Raw genomic sequence first — 16,455 nt, 5'->3', positions numbered from 1 at the left:
GTTTCAAACAGTAGTATACTACATTTATCACATAACCATGTTTAATTTAGCAAGTGGCATCAAAATTATCAAACTATTTTGGTTTATTTACTTATTTTTATTTATTTATTTAATTAAATAATGAATCAATAAGGCCGTGGTTACTATGCTTTGTATTTGTAGGCCAGTGTAAATAGTATGTTATTGAGTCAATGTCACGTCACTAAATCAGTGGTAAATGTCATGTCTACAATGAAAAAAAATAAATAAATCAAAACAGATATATATGGAAGCTTGTTTTCACCATGGGAAAAATGAAATTAAATGAAATTAAAAAGTTGTTTGTGGCTTTTTATCTCAGAATTCTGACTTTTTCCTTTATATACCAATTTATACTTTTTTTTGTGAGAAAAAAGTCAGAATTACAACGTCAGAATTGTGAGATTCTCAAAATTCAGAGAAAAAAAAAAAAAAGAGTAAGAAATGTAAGATATAAACTCACAATTCTGAGGTGGAAAAACAGAACGACAAGATATAAAGTCAGAATTGTGAGATATAAACTCAAAATCCTGAGAAAAAAGTCAGAATTTTAAGTTATAAACTAGTTATAAAACATAAAAAAGTAAGAATTGCGAGATATAAAATCAAGCTCACAATTGCCAGAAATATAAATAAGCTCACAATTGTGAGAAAAAAGTGAGAACTGTGAGATAAAAAGTCACAATTACCTTTTAAAAAAAGTGAGATGTAAAATTCGGAATTAAAAAAAATAATAATTCTGAGTATCTCCCACAATTGTAACTTTATTTTTTCTCAGAATTACAAAATGACTTTTTTATTATTTGTATTCTGTGGCAGAAACAAGTTACCATCGATATCAATACAACCTTAAACAGTTTGCGTTGTTAGATCATTTGCAGCAACTGGAATGAGTATGTTTGCAACATTTAGTCTACATGCAGCCTGTAGCGTCCTCTCATTTGAGTGCAGTATGAAGTGCTAGCAAACAGTCCAAATCTATTTTGTGTGCGTCTGGGCCTGCCGCTGTGGGTTTTGAATGTGGCTCGTTGAACACAGTTTTCTTTGCACTGTTGGATCAGTGAAGTCAGTGAAGTCATGGGGCCGCGCAGTAGCCTGATCGATAGCAGTCTTACTGTCAGTATCTGAATGATCACATGTTTCTGTGAGCGCCCTGTGACTCTGTAATAAAAGGTAAATATTTAATGGCCCCTGCTCAATCGTGGCCCACCACCGACTGCCCAGGATGATGCAACGATATCAATTTTGATCACACCTCCCTCTGTTTAAATGGCTGGAGTGTGACTGATGAAAGCGGCTCTTTATTTTTTCATTGCACTTCAGTTCAGGAGATTGTGTGCAAGTGTAGACTAGGAATCAAGCTGGGGCAATGCTTGTATTGTGCTTGCTTTGCTGTTCTAATGTATATGGAGCCTTGGTAAAATTGTGAATTACACATGTTGAGTTGTAGTTGTTTTCTTGTCCAGTTGTCTAAATGTCCAGTTTTAAAGGAACACTCCACTTTTTTGAAAATAGTCTAATTTTCCAACTCCCCAAGAGTTAAACAGTTGAGTTTTACCGTTTTTGAATCCATTCAGCTGATCTCCGGGTCTGGCGGTAGCACTTTTAGTGTAGCTTAGCATAGATCATTGAATCTGATTAGACCATTAGCATCTCGCTCAAAAATGACCAAAGAGTTTCGATATTTTTCCTATTGAAAACTTGACTCTTCTGTAGTTGCATCATGTACTAAGACTGATGGAAAATGAAAAGTTGTGATTTTCTAGGCCGATATGGCTAGGAACTATACTCTCATTCCGGCGTAATAATCAAGGAGCTTTGCTGCCGTACCATGGGTGCAGCAGGCGCAATGATATTACGCAGCGCCTGAAAGTAGTCCCCAGCTAGGTAACAGTTATGATATAGCCGGGGACTACTTTCAGGCGCTGCGTAATATCATTGCGCCTGCTGCACCCATGGTAGTAATTTTCCTACAGAAGAGTCAAGTTTTAGAGATGCTAACTGTCTGATCAGATACAATGATCTATGCTAAGCTAAGCTAAAAGTGCTACCGCCAGAGATTGGCTGAATGGATTCAAAAAGGATAAAACTCAACTGTTTAACTCTTGGGGAGTTGGAAAATTTTCAAAAAAAGTGGAGTGTTCCTTTAATCAATTCAATATAGTCGCAGAATGTTCTTGGGTATTGAGTTGTTTTTTATTTGATTGCTTATTTATTTATTTATTTATTTTTAATTTACTGATTATTTATTTATTAAAATTTTGTTATTTTATTTCATTTAATTAATTAATTAATTTTATTTTGCATAAGAAACGATTAATTCTGTTTTGATAAATATAGGTATCTAACTGTTACAAAAAACATTTGGGTCATATTTAAAATCATATTAAAAGAAAAATTATAATTTGCTTTTGAAGAAATTAAGCCTTATTGTTTTTTAGTGCCGTTAATGCTTTTTATGACAAATAAGCACATTTTCTTACTGTACTATTCAATTGCATATTCCCATTAATATTCAATAAATGCTATAAAAGTATTTTTTATTCATGTATAGTATGTAGTATTCATGGTAGTATTTTTATACTGGTTTTATTAAATTTATTCTAATTTCATGCTGAATAGTAATGAGAGTTGCCACATACCCTTACAGAAAAAACACATGAATTTCACATGTTATCACATGTTTTTCACATGTGATCACGTGTGACCTCATGTCACCACATGTGAACAACATGTCACCACATGTGAACATAATGGAGCACATGTGGAAACATGTTACTATAGGTTATAATATGGAGCACATGTGAAATATATTTGAACATGTTTTAATAGGTTTTAACATGTGAATCATGTTACACACGTCACAAATACTGTACATTTTCAGCTTCATTGTAATGGGAAGTTCAGATCATTTTACTGACTCTGATCTTTTTGAAACTCATTCATAATTAAAATGTTATATGAACAAATACCCAAACACAACTTACACGATGTTGATGTTTCATTCATCCCCATAAGCTGAGCTATGCAGTCTAGTGCCGGATACAAAAGTGATAATTAAGTGGTAAGTACTGACAAGCAGAGTCCTGCATGGGTCCGATTTTGTAAATCCGCACCCGCATCCGATCCGCTTAAAATAGAACCGACCACCCGACCCGCAACCGAAATAAAATCATTTTAGACTATCATATTATAGACACACTTACAAAAATGTTTATTGCCAGGTCATACAGAAGTTATTACATGACCATTAACACAAGGACAACTTCAGCCAAAGCTGTCAAAAGGCCGTTACATGAAGAACATGGTTAACATTACCACGAAACTGAGTAGCCTTTATAACATTTTACAAATCGAACAGACGCGGCTACAACACTATATGCCACGCAATTTCGTCTATTTCTAAATTATTTGATCAACTTGAAATTCAGGCATATTTTTGTAGATGTGTTCCTAAAAATATGCATATATTTTTACGTTTGCACATGATTGTTTTAAACCCGTGTTTAGACCCGCACTGAAAAAAAAGGAAAAGCAGTTTTACTGAATTCACTTAAACAATACACTTACAGTCTACTTAATAAATTTATGTTTGAGATGCAAACATAATTTTATTGTGTAAAGTCTAAATGAAATTCAACAGTCATCAAAACATGATATAATCACTTTGCAAGAAAATGTTCAAATTGATTCAGATTTCCAACAAATGGTGATCACGTAAAATTATTTTTTTCTGCTGTTTGATTTACTTAATTAAAATGAGCTCATGTCACACCATTACTTTACATTTTCTTCTCAATTTAATTCCATTGTGTACAATTAATCAGTTTTGTGAAGTTCTCTTATCATTTACGCGGGAGCAACGTGCACGAGAGCATCCGCTCATGCGCTTTGAAAAGCAGAACCGTTGGTCTGGGAAAGCACACTTGAGGGGACTGACTGACATGTTTCCAAAGCTCGTTAAAAGGTAAGAATTTCATTTTAAAAAATCGTATGATAATACTAAAAATGCATTCATTGTCAGATTAAATGCAACAATAGTGTTTTAAGATAGCTCCACACGCTTTTAAATCATATCGACGGCATATTTCGTCGAGTGTAATCGCAGAATTTTTTTTTGAGGTAGCAGCTAACGTTAGCTGCTAACTTAATGTTAGGCCTATAAGGTTAAATATTACTCGTAATTTTCCAAACTGCAATTAAATCACTCACAAATAGATACTAAGTTTTCATCAGGCGATTAATAGGCTAATGCCCGTCAACATTGGCTAAAAAGTGTTCATTTCATAGCGTTTAGAGTTAACTTAGATTTTCAAAATCAGTGATTATAAATATTTAACGGAATTTTGTGCTGAGGGTTGATAGGAAAGTTAGGTTCCAGCTGGTTACCTGCCATTCTCCCACTGTGTCTGCACAGCATATGGACAAGTTTTTACCAAAGGTTTTTACTATGCTGATAGCACTGATGTTAACATTTGGTGATTCAAATGACCCATGTGAGGTCTCTCTTAAAGTTTTTAATGCATTTTTTATTTTTAGTGAATGATTTTCCATTGGGTTTGCCTGTCAGACTGCTAAATTTATGGGTCAAGAGTATTTCATTGAATCACACAACATGATATGATAAGGTGTAAAGCAGTCAGTCTAGCTGTATTTTCTTCATTATTTACCCCACCTTAACCCATTTTGCATCAGACATGACATTAAATGTTCAGTAGATTAAACTGATTTTAAAAAATGCATTGTTTAGCTTCAGGTTAGCACACTAGAAATTATTTGCATGTATTCATACTCTATTTTTTGTACTTGATGTTAATTGCATTACGTTTCACATCATAATATCAAGCTATTATCTGTTTTCTAGAATATAACATGCATGTTTGCCATACTCATAATATAAATTATGAACTTTTAGTGAATGAGACCTATTGTGCTCTTTTGTTTAATTGTGTTTTGAGTAATGTCTGTAACTAACCTTTCTTTTTCTGCTCTGGCTTATTTTTTTAAGGATGACATTGATGCAGCTCGTGAACTTGCCATCAAAGGACTCTGTATCTATCTTAATGAGGACCCTAAAGATCTCATTCAGGAGTACGTGGTGAGTGGTAGTGTTGTCACGATACTGGAATTTCTAACTTCGATACGATACCTTGAAAAATATCGATATTCGATACCATTTTCGATACCACGGTGAAAAAAACTGCCACAATATTAAGGGGGTAATTTTTTTAATTTAAAGATAAATGTAACAAGTCGAGAACATGCGGTATATTTTACATGAACAAAAAAATGTCTCGAGGTACTGCATTTGTTGATTTATTTATTAATCTTAGTTAAATGTTAATTGCAACTAACGTTTACTAATACATGTACTAATTAAAATCCAAAGTTCTATTTGTTGATATTCTCATTTGCTTCATAACCAAAATATTTCCAGATATAGGGCCCTATGAAATCAGTTTTGTTTTTCCCCAAATTCTGTTTTATTTTTTTCTACATTCAATTTTTTCCATTTTAATTTTTCTGGATTCCGTTTTTTTCAGTTTGAATTTTTCTGGACTCTTTTTTTTTTTATGAAATTAAAAAATTAAGTCAAATTAAATGCTATTAATCTAAAAGCATGTCTAATTCATTAAAATCATGAAAATTATACAATTTAAAATTTAATTTATTAAAAGTGTAACAAAAATGACACGTTTAGGGCCATATGAAATGTTTTATTGTTACCAAATTCTGTGTTTTAGCATGTCTATTATTTGAATGCATACAAATTGCATTTTTATTTATTCTTACAGTAGCCTTATGAAATGTGTTATCCCCCTCAGAAATTCTGTGTTGTGTATTTACATTTTACTGGATATCAGATGAAGGCATAAAATAATTTTAATTAATTTATATTTGAATTAATGAAAATTAAACATTTACATTTTTGGCAAATGAAGGGGATTTACTATTAAAATTTAAATATTTTAAAAAAAAAATACTTTAAAAAAAATTAACAGTAGTAGTAAGTAGTAGTATTATGTACATTCTACTAAATAATAGTAATATAGCCTATTTCTGGCACACGGTCTTTAATAGGCTTAAATAATAAGTTAACCCAAACTTTTATTTTGACGGGTTGCCGTGAATACTTTTAAAGTCTGTGTGTGTATGATATGAGCTAGTTTTACTCAAATTAAATGGTAAAATGCTCGTAAAGTGCCTTTCAGATCAGTTCTGGAGATATTGTTGATGTATTTATGTCCTCGTTGAGACGGCAGACGCTGAAATCACCGCGAGCGCCACATTAGTAAACACAACCGCACGTGCAGCACATTCACACAGAGACGCGCAGAACATGCAGGGTTCATATTTAAATCGACTTTTGCAGCTTAATATTTACAGATACTAGTCCATATCGCGATTTGATTTAAGTGTAATGACCTACTTTTGATTAATTCATCCAAACTTTGACAAATTCCGTGACATTCCGCGTTAAACTGTAAATTCAGTTTTTATGACTGGATTCTGTGCGCGTTCTCTGCATCGCGGAGATCATAGATCCCTACAGATAGCGCTCCTGCTGTGTTCTTTAACACCCAGAGCAGTCATCTTTCTATTCATTTCACTTTTGCTATTTAACCAGAGCGAAGGAGACGAGTGCTGTCACGTGTGGTGCTTGTCCACGTGCCTTTGGAGAGAAATGAAAGTGACAGCTCCGCTAGTATCGGTGTATCGATACTTCGGGAAATTAATATTGGTACCGTTCAGATATTTCAGTATCGATATTTATCGAAATATCGATATTCTTGACAACACTAGTGAGTGGTTATAGTACAGATTCCATCGGTCAAGCTATGTTCAACAAGCAATACATTACTACATCTAAAAACCATGGTTTCATCTAATATGCACTTTTTTGTTTTTGGTTCTAAAAAACTACCCTTACAAAAAGAAGTATACTTTAAATTAATTTTATTAAGTATACTTAAGTAAAGTTCAAGTATATTTTTAAGCATACTTTATGTAGTAAGTATACAAATATCAGTGTACTAGTAGTATACTTGTAAGTGTACTATTTCAATACTTCTTGATACTTATTCAATACTTCTTTGGACTGGCTCAAAAGTTGATTGATTAGAGAGCTGAATCTTTGACACATGGATGATCTAGCATAAATAAGATAAATTGTTTATAGTTTGTTTTTAACAGGTTTCACACAAATATGTAATTCAAACGGTCTTTAATTAAGGTTGTCATGAAAATGCAACTTTAACCATCACTTACAGACATAAGTTCTTCAGAGTTATGAAGACAAAACGTGTAAAAGATGATGAAAAGTGCTCAGCTGTGCTTCAGGGTTGTTGCATGCATTGAGAACTATGGCAAGTCTGAAGAGACAAACAACACGGTGTAGTAATTCTTCTACCTGCTTTCTTAAAGGAGCAGCACATCAATAGTTGTGATATATGAAAAGTGCTGAGCACGTCCGTCTTTGGCTCAGCACCAACCATAATGCGAAAGCACAGTTTGAATCTGGCAGTTATGTCACATCATGTCGCGTTGTCATTTCACTGTACATTCTCTCCTTAATGGTCAGAAATCAAAATCGTTGACACTTTAAATGCAGTTTTGGTATTTTATATTTTGTTCCTGGAGTTCATAAAGTTTGCAAAGTGTTTTGCACTAAAAATATCATTTTCTAATCTCACCTCTTAAATGTGTATATATCAAGAATATTTTGATTATCCATTTCATGACTCCTTTAGTACACATGACTCCTTTAGCACACAAAAAAAATATTTTTCACATCTCCAAAGCAAAGAGAGGTCATACTCTAATGAAAATAATACTTTTGCACTCTTGGATGAAACACTGACATCTGTTTTACACAGTATGGATTATTGTATTATTTAGGCTCTCTTTGGCAACTAACTCCAAACTTGTTTTCAAATTTGAATATTATCAATCTCATTTCTTACAGACCATGTCAAAAAGACACACCCAGGCATCGGAGGCACTGAGATCAAGGTCTGCATGGCACAGAAGTTAAAAGATCTGAGGAGACGAGCAGAAAGGTAATCTTCAGATGATCCAACATCAGTCTATTCCTCAGTCTATTTTGTGATTTATTCACAAATTGTCAAAAGTGCTTTTTATAAAAGAGACGCATCACTCTTATACAGTTGTTTTAAGCCAAGATGAAAACGACATTGCTGTTCACCAGCATTTTTTGTTTCCATAGCATATTCACAAAACATTTAATGACACTATTAACAATACAATTACAAATTAATAATAATAATATCACTAAAAATATATAGGCTTAATAGCTAACAGTCTTTAAATCCGAACACAGCAAATCAGTCATCTGTGAAAATCAAAAGCAGCTTCAAACACCTTTTTTTCAACCTTAAAATAAAACGTATATCATGAAATCAAAATTGACCCTATTACCCCAAAATTACCCAACACGTAGGTGGATCTGTCACCTATTTTAATGTTTAAGCCATGAATGAAATAAAGGCTTTTTAACTTTTTTCTACTTACTTCGGGTGCCTTGGAGTTCCTAAGTTCTTATATCTTAATTATCCCAAACAACCAAAGAGCACCGAGATGTTACACCCTGAAGCAGCACTTTTGCATTATTTGCTCTGATTGACCCTATTTACTTTGCTTAGTTTATCAGGATAGACTTGTGTTTGCACTGCCCTAATCTTTGATTGTTTTTCTATCCCAAAACAGGATGCCTGCTGAAGGAGGCACAGAGGACTGAGACAACACACGTTCACAAACACACAATACACACACATGCCCTTATACATAATCGTTTTAGAGGCTTTTTTTTTATTGATGTCTTTTTTTATTGATATTAATGTATAATTTTAATTTGGTTTTGCTTTGTTTTAAACATTCAATTTGTACTGCATATTTTTGAAATGAAATAAAAGCTCAATTTGAATTATTTGTTTTAATGTTGGGAAACATGGCTATAGGCCCTACAAAAGAACATGGTAGGCCTACCGTTTTCTGTGGTATTTTGCTGAATGATTTTTACATGGGTTTCACATGAAGTTGCAGGTTTACATGTGGTGTAGGTTTAACATAGATTGTTGATGGGTTTCAAATGTTATTCCATGGGTCTCTAATGGGAATTTTACGTTTCACATGTAATTATATGTTTCACATGGGAATTTTCAGGTTTAACATGTGATCTCATGTGTTTCACATGTGCTTATAGGTTTCACATGTGATCTCATGGGTTTCACATGTGCTTATAGGTTTCACATGTGATCTCATGGGTTTCACATGTGCTTATAGGTTTCACATGTGATCTCATGGGTTTCACATGTGCTTATAGGTTTCTCATGGGGCTCTAATTGAAATTTAACATGTTTCACATGTGATCAAATTTAACATGTTTCACATGTGATTACATGTGTTTCACATGTGATTTACATGTGTTTCACATGTGATTACATGTGTTTCACATGTTCTCACATGTGCAAATGTTCCAAAAGCACACATTTCCCATGTGCAAAACACATGTTTCACATGTGATCCACATATTTCACATGTGCAAAATCACATGTTTTTACATGTTAAATTTCACATTTGCAAAATCACATGTGCATGTGGTCACATGTGATCACATGAGTTTTTGCACATGTGAAGTTCATGTGTTTTTTCTGTAAGGGTAGAGTAATTGTAATTAATAAATAAATACTCTAATCCAGATCTAATGAGAATAAGTTTAAATAAATGAAACAATTAAAAACTAAATACAATACAATATAGTAAAAAATAAGTAAGCAAGCAAATAAATAAATAAAACCTCCAGATCTAATGGGAATACGATTAGGGTAAATGTGTTCAATTGTAATGAAAATGATGTCTCAAAAGTCTTAAAATATGATTTTCTTAATTCAATTAATAAATATTTAAATACATTTATTTTTCAGGGCAAAGTCTTTGTGAGAATTAGCTTAACGTCAGTGGCTCAAGATAAAATAAACTAGTATGATAATTTTGGTAGGTTAACCATTCTTGTAGAATAAAATATGCTCAAGCTTTTCTCACAGAGCTTTTTATACAATCGTAAACAAAAAAAATGATCGGCCAAATGGAGGAGTCATAAGTCATATTTCCTATATCCTGCTTTGTGAAGGACCATCAATAATGGTGGTCTGTATCCCTCAGAGTGAGATTTGACTGGGAACACCAAGAGTTACACTCAGATGTTTAATATTGAACTCTCAGATTTACTTTGTGCCACAAGCATAATTTCTCTCTAGGACCCTAAATGTCAAACTCAAAAGACGTGTGGTTCTGTTCATGAGATGTGTTCTGTCATGAGCTACTGAGTAGAGGCTTCACTAGTTCAGAGAACTGCAGAAGATTGCAAAACTTTATCAATCTGACATTTAAATCTTTAATCTTTACATTTAAAACATGTAGTAGATGCTCATATCCAGAATACACATAAGAAACTGTTGTAGCCAAACATGCAATTTAAAAACATAGGGACTAAAGCTAAAACCTTATGCCTTATTCAAAGTCTAATAAATTCAACAGGAATAAACAAGCTATGTCACTTGTGCATGTCACTTTCAGTCTTGCCTGTGGCTTTGCTGTTATGGCAAGACTTCACACACCTTGCACCTTGGGATGTATTTGCGGGGGTTACACCTACAAGTCTGGGCAATGCTCCATAACCCTGAGACAGTCAAGGTGAGAAAAAATATATATTTTCAGGTCTCTTCAACAAGTACTGATGCAAGAGTTGGTGAGATTTATTGATTCAATGAAAAACTATTATTTCTGATGTTAGCCTTTGAAATTCACTGGATTTGACAAACTCACCTACCAAGACAGCATTTGAAAGCATCTTGGGCACAAAGACTTAAGCGGCATTTGAAGATTTCTTCATTTGGCCAATTCGCATGATGTGTATCCTTATGGAGAGGGCAAAACCAAAATGGATCTTGACTAGCTACGTGAAAATGAGTGAAAATTAATATTCAGGTGCAGTCATGGCCTAATGGTTAGAGAGTTGGACTTGTAAACCAAAGGTTGTGAGTATGAGTCTCAGGTCCGGCAGGAATTGTCGGTGGGGGGAGTGAATGTACAGCGCTCTCTTCCATAAACGGCTGCCCGCTGCTCCGGGTGTGTGTGTGTGTGCACTTGGATGGGTTAAATGCAGAGCACAAATTCTGAGTATGGGTCACCATACTTGGCCACATGTCACGTCAATCTTATTGTTACGTGTATCTGTGTGACTTTTACATTCTAAGCCCATAGGTGGTGTTGTGCGGGATTTCCCTTCTGCGAGAGTTGTGTGACGTCATCAAGGATTCCGGATAAATAGGCTGCGAGGCGACAATGGCGGTCTCTCTCTCTTTCTGTGGCTTTGCTTCCCATTGTTCCCGGAAGCGTCTCTTTCATCGCCTCTTTGAGGCTATATTTTTGCTTTTCGTTATGCTTAGGTTTAACTTGTAAATTTGTGTTTTGATATGTGATATTCTTTTTACTTATCAGTTGCGGGTAGTATTTATATTATTAGTTCACGTTTTGTTTATTTGGTAAGAACTGAGCGAGGGAAGCAGGTGTCCGGAAGACTCACCTATTCTTTTTTTTTTCGGAGTTAGGTAAGAGTTTTTGTTTCGAGAACAGGTGTAGTTAGGAGTCTGTTTTCTTAGCTTTCCTACCCGTGGGCTGATTATTTTTTTTCTTTGTTATTATTCATTAAATCATGTTTATAAATATTCTTTGTGAACTTTAAGGTTATTTTCTGGAGGTTTGAGTTGAATCTTTAAGTGAATTAAATAAGAGGCGTCTTGAAATTCACATCAGGTGTTGTGATTCATTTATTGTGTACAGTGAAAAACTGTGAATTGACATTCCCATAATTTTCACAGTTTTTATCAACGCTTAGCTTTTTTGATCACTTATTACATTAGGGTTTTAATGCAATAAACCAGTGGTTCTCAAAGTGGGGGGTGCACGAGTACTGCGGGGGGGGGGGGGGGGGGGGCATCTGCAGAAAAAGAAAATAAATAAAACAGTAAACAGCCAAAGGACGTAACTTAGAATGGGAGATGGATCCGTTTGTGAAAGGGAAGATAAAAGCCATAGATGAAGTCGCACAGACCCAAGCACTTGCTGGTCATTCAGAAGCTAAATATAGAACATTTGACGAGGCATATGTTGTTCTAGGCTTCACCCACCGCATCTACACCGGATGCTACAGTTGTCGTGTCGTACCGCAACATCTAGACTCTAGAGGCTGTCTACACTGGTCGCGAAAAAGCGACCGTTGCAAATCATTTTAACTTTGTGTCAGTATGTTTTATATAAAGAACGAAGTATCAGTTTAATGTCGGGGATTTGTCGTGTCACGCCGCATCCAGTGTAGACAGCATCACTGATTATAACGGGTTCTACTGTATTTTGTCGTGGCGCAACGCAATGCATGCATCCGGTGTAGACAGGGTTTTTAATGTCATTGGTGAGGAGGATTTTTTTATAGGTTTAAGGGGGGGCGCTGCACAACCAAAAAAGTTAGAGAACTACTGCAGTAAACAATAGTTTAATTTTAATTTTAGTGTCATGTTACAATGACAATGTTTATTATTTGTGTGAATGACACTGTGCACCTTTTATAGTATTTATTTACTACCTCAGCTTGTGGAACAGCAACTTGTGATGAGCTTTGATTCATCATGTGGCTTTCTCATCACCACCCATTTTTGGTGTTTGTCAGTGTATTACAAAGGTACAAAACAGATATTAGTACTTCGGTAGGTCGGTAATGCATTTTAAAATTATTTAAACAGTTAATGAAATACTTTTTACTGTCCATTTTAGTTAAATCTATAATACCTTAAATGTTGCTAGCGTATACTTTATGGTAACCACAGCTGCTGTTTAATCTTCACAGACTTTTTGATACTTATATGTTTTGTTTAACAAGATAATCTTACAAAGTAAAATGCTATAAACTACAGCAGATAAATGATTTCAGTGTCACCACCACCAAGCTCTAAACTTTTTCAATCTTCAACAACAATTTATGAAGTTTGAGTTGAAATAGTTTGCAAGAGTTCGATTATAAACATAACAAGGCTGTAAGAGCAGAGTTATATGAATTTGCCTGTCCTCAACAAGCTCTGTAGCTCAATTTAATCACTTGCCACCTTTTTTAAGAAACGTAAAAGTGAAATGAATGAAACTGAAATGAAAATACCATGATCTTATTTCAGACATTTAACAAAAAACCTATTTAAATAAACCCACTGGCATCAGGACGATGGAACCAGCAAGGTAGCTCACTAGGTTTTGGAACAGAGCTATAGAGATTGTATTCAGACAAATGGGAATCATTTTCACATTAGGATAACAGAATTTCACATCAAACATTAACCAACAAGAGCTCAGCTTGGAATGAATTCATTGATATAATGCTCATTAGGTGGGTTTACAGATATCTGTCCAAGTCTGAAGCATTACAAACAGATTTTAGACATTTGAGGAGACAGACAAACGGCATTCAGTACTTCTGTCACTCTGTGTTGATCATTTGTTTGGTTGGCCATGTTTAAACCAGCCCCCTGAGTGTGCTTGTGAACAAACGGCTGTTTTGAAGAGTCCTGTTTTGAGGTGGGCTTGTTGAAAATGATATGTTTACCAGCAATAACACCCTCCTTCCTTCCCAATTCCCCAGTTCAGCTCAATGGCTTTCCCTCAGGTGGCAAATTTAGATGATTTTAAACCACTGTCAATTTCACATTGAATAAATAAGTAAACTTGATGAAAGAGTTGTTGACGTCTTTGTAGTCTTGTGCAGGTTTAATGTTGTGAAATGAGCCGACGGTTGTTAAGTCATCTCGTTTAGCTAGTGTTTAAAGTCTAATGTCTCCTTTGGCTCTTTACAAAGACAGTAATCAGTGTTTGATTTGGAACAAAGCCATCTTTGTTTTTTTCAATGCATCAAAATAACATTCGATCTGGTGTAGGTTTATCATTACTTTGTGCTTGCTCTACAGGCCCAGTGGCAGTCATCAGCGGTGAGGAAGACTCTGCAAGCCCTCTTCATCATGTCAACCATGGTATCGTCACACCCTGCTCTCTCGACGCGGGACCTGACGCCGTCGTGATCGGCATGAGTCGCATTCCTGTCATTGAGAACCCGCAGTACTTTCGACATGGACACAACTGCAACAAGCCGACCACTTGTGAGTCCACGTCTCATTATTTGATGTTGTGATTCATTTCAGTGTGGTTGGCTCAAAAGATACAATTAAAAGTCAAAGTGAAATCTAATTTGACCCTATTTACACTACCGATCAAACGTTTGGGGTTAGTAAGAACAACTGCATTTGCAGAAATTCTATGCAGTTTGTACTGGACCGAAATGAACAGCAAGTTGTTAAAGGGGTCATATAATGCAATTTCAAGTTTTCCTTTCTCTTTGGAGTGTTACAAGCTGATTGTGCATAGATAAGATCCCTGAAGTTGCAAAGACTAAAGTCTCAAAACCAAAGAGATATTCTTTATAAAAGTTTAGACTCTGCCACACCCCCTAAAACAGCTCATTCAAACACGCCCCCACATGTCTACGTCAAGATATTCCCCCACATATCTGCAAAACACCGCCCAAATGTCCTGGAGATGCTGTGTTTCGTTGTGAAAGCGAAACTACTTTGTTTGGGCTTCCAAAAGAGGACACAACTAGAAATCAGTGGTTAAGTTGTATTTACAACACTGTTCCAGAACAGTACAATGCAAATATTCAAGTGTGCGCAGTGCATTTTACAGAGGACTATTTCCTGAATCTGGAAGAGTAGCCTACAATGCTGTCTTGCACAAAGGCTGTTTCTATAAAGTGGGGCAATTCCAACTTTGCAAGGACAGTCTGGCGCTTCTGACTCACAGCCTGTAAGTAAGTTTTCTTATTTAAAGAACAACACGACACGTATATTCAGTAATTATGTCCCCACTGGATGCAACAAATGCCTGGTTTATAAATGGGTTTTATTGTTTTTGTGTCGTCGTGCTGGGACACGGCATCACTATATGGTGAGGGCCGTAACATTTCCGTCTCACACTTGAGGTATTTGGCCAATCACAACGCATTGGATAGGTGGCCAATCAGAGCACGCGATAGGTGGCCAATCAGAGCACGCCTCGCTTCTCAGAACGATGAGCTTTGTAAAAATCACATAGCAACATCATATGACCCCTTTAATGATGTGTCTTATTTCTGCATGCACAGTACAAGAAATCACATGAACCAGGTACAATTTGATTCAGTGTGACCAGATCTTGCTATAAAAAATAGCAAATAAGAACAAGGCCTTAATAAACTTAAATCCAAATGTGTTATCTTGGAAATAAGCCACATACCAAAATATTCTGACCTGGGCCTGCCTACTTTATTAACTCCATAATCTGGATTGTTTTGTGAGCTCAGCCCCAACAACAAACCCGAAGAGGCTTAAAAAGTCTTGCTTCTAATAAGTGGACATGGCAACCCTTCAAAAGCACGCTCTGCCAAGCAATTCCAAACATAAACAAAACATGACGGCTCTGCTGACGACGGTTTAATTAAAATCTCTCAGCATTATGAGTCTTTGGTTACTGTAATATTACCAAAAATAAGATGCCAAAATTTTGCTATGGTTACCTCGGTGTCAATCATCACAACTTCAAAAGTGAGTTTTGTTCTGTACACACACAAACCTGGAATTCACTCCTGACACAAGATTTATATTTCAAATAAATTCTGTTCCTTTGAATTTTCTATTCAGATGTATCAGTTTCCACTATTAAGCTGCACAACTGTTTTCAACATTGAAATGAAATGTTTCTACAGCACTAAATCACCATATTATGAATGATTTCTGGAGGATCACATGACATTGAAGACTGAAGGAATGCTGCTGAAAATTCATTTACATTTACATTTTAAAATAGTAGAATTTTTTTTAATTGTAATAAACATAATACACCACCTTTTTTGCTCATTATACTGTTTCACTCAGTTATACTTACGTAAACGGAAGTAAAATGTTTATGAATACCATTGAATTTAACTCTAGTGACACTTTAGTGTCTCTAGGTGGTGCTTCTAAGGGAAGCCGTATGAATTTTATACATTATAAAAAATTATAAATACTTCTTCATGGACACATATCACATATTTCAGAAAGAATCATTTTAAATGGTGATGGAAATAACCTCTGTGGTCACTGCTCTAGACCTTTTAACTAGCCTACAGTATATCCTCATCATAGCAGAGTATATGGGTCACTATGAAGATGTGTGAATAAGCACAATATTGTTAAAAATAGATGACTTTTGGATACCCGTAGCTTGCACTTATTGCAGAGTGCATGGAAACAAATGCCAACTCCATTGTTTGTATAAATGGCCAGGAATGTAAATGCAGAGCTC

At 35.1% G+C, this 16,455-nt stretch overlaps 1 protein-coding gene and 1 long non-coding RNA gene across 2 annotated transcripts in view; both read left to right on the top strand.

Moving 5' to 3' along the window:
* Nucleotides 1–16,455, top strand: part of LOC306881060 (NT-3 growth factor receptor-like) — a gene marked incomplete at its 5' end in the record, with an annotated part of 124,578 nt that overhangs the window by 83,490 nt on the left and 24,633 nt on the right. The window contains one exon of the mRNA XM_079434956.1: nt 14,046–14,234. Coding sequence (XP_079291082.1) covers nt 14,046–14,234 — 189 coding nt within the window. The remainder of the gene's footprint in view (nt 1–14,045; nt 14,235–16,455) is intronic.
* On the top strand, nt 3,890–9,700 carry LOC306883565. The gene is made up of 4 exons (XR_013785366.1): nt 3,890–3,985; nt 5,027–5,116; nt 7,985–8,078; nt 8,746–9,700. It is a non-coding gene; the product is annotated as an uncharacterized lncRNA (long non-coding RNA).

The sequence above is a fragment of the Barbus barbus genome (assembly GCF_936440315.1).
Source record: "Barbus barbus genome assembly, chromosome: 2".
NCBI classification, from domain to species: Eukaryota; Metazoa; Chordata; class Actinopteri; order Cypriniformes; family Cyprinidae; genus Barbus; species Barbus barbus.
The sequence above is the reverse complement of the archived record's forward strand: the minus strand, read 5'-3'. Positions and strand labels throughout refer to the sequence as shown.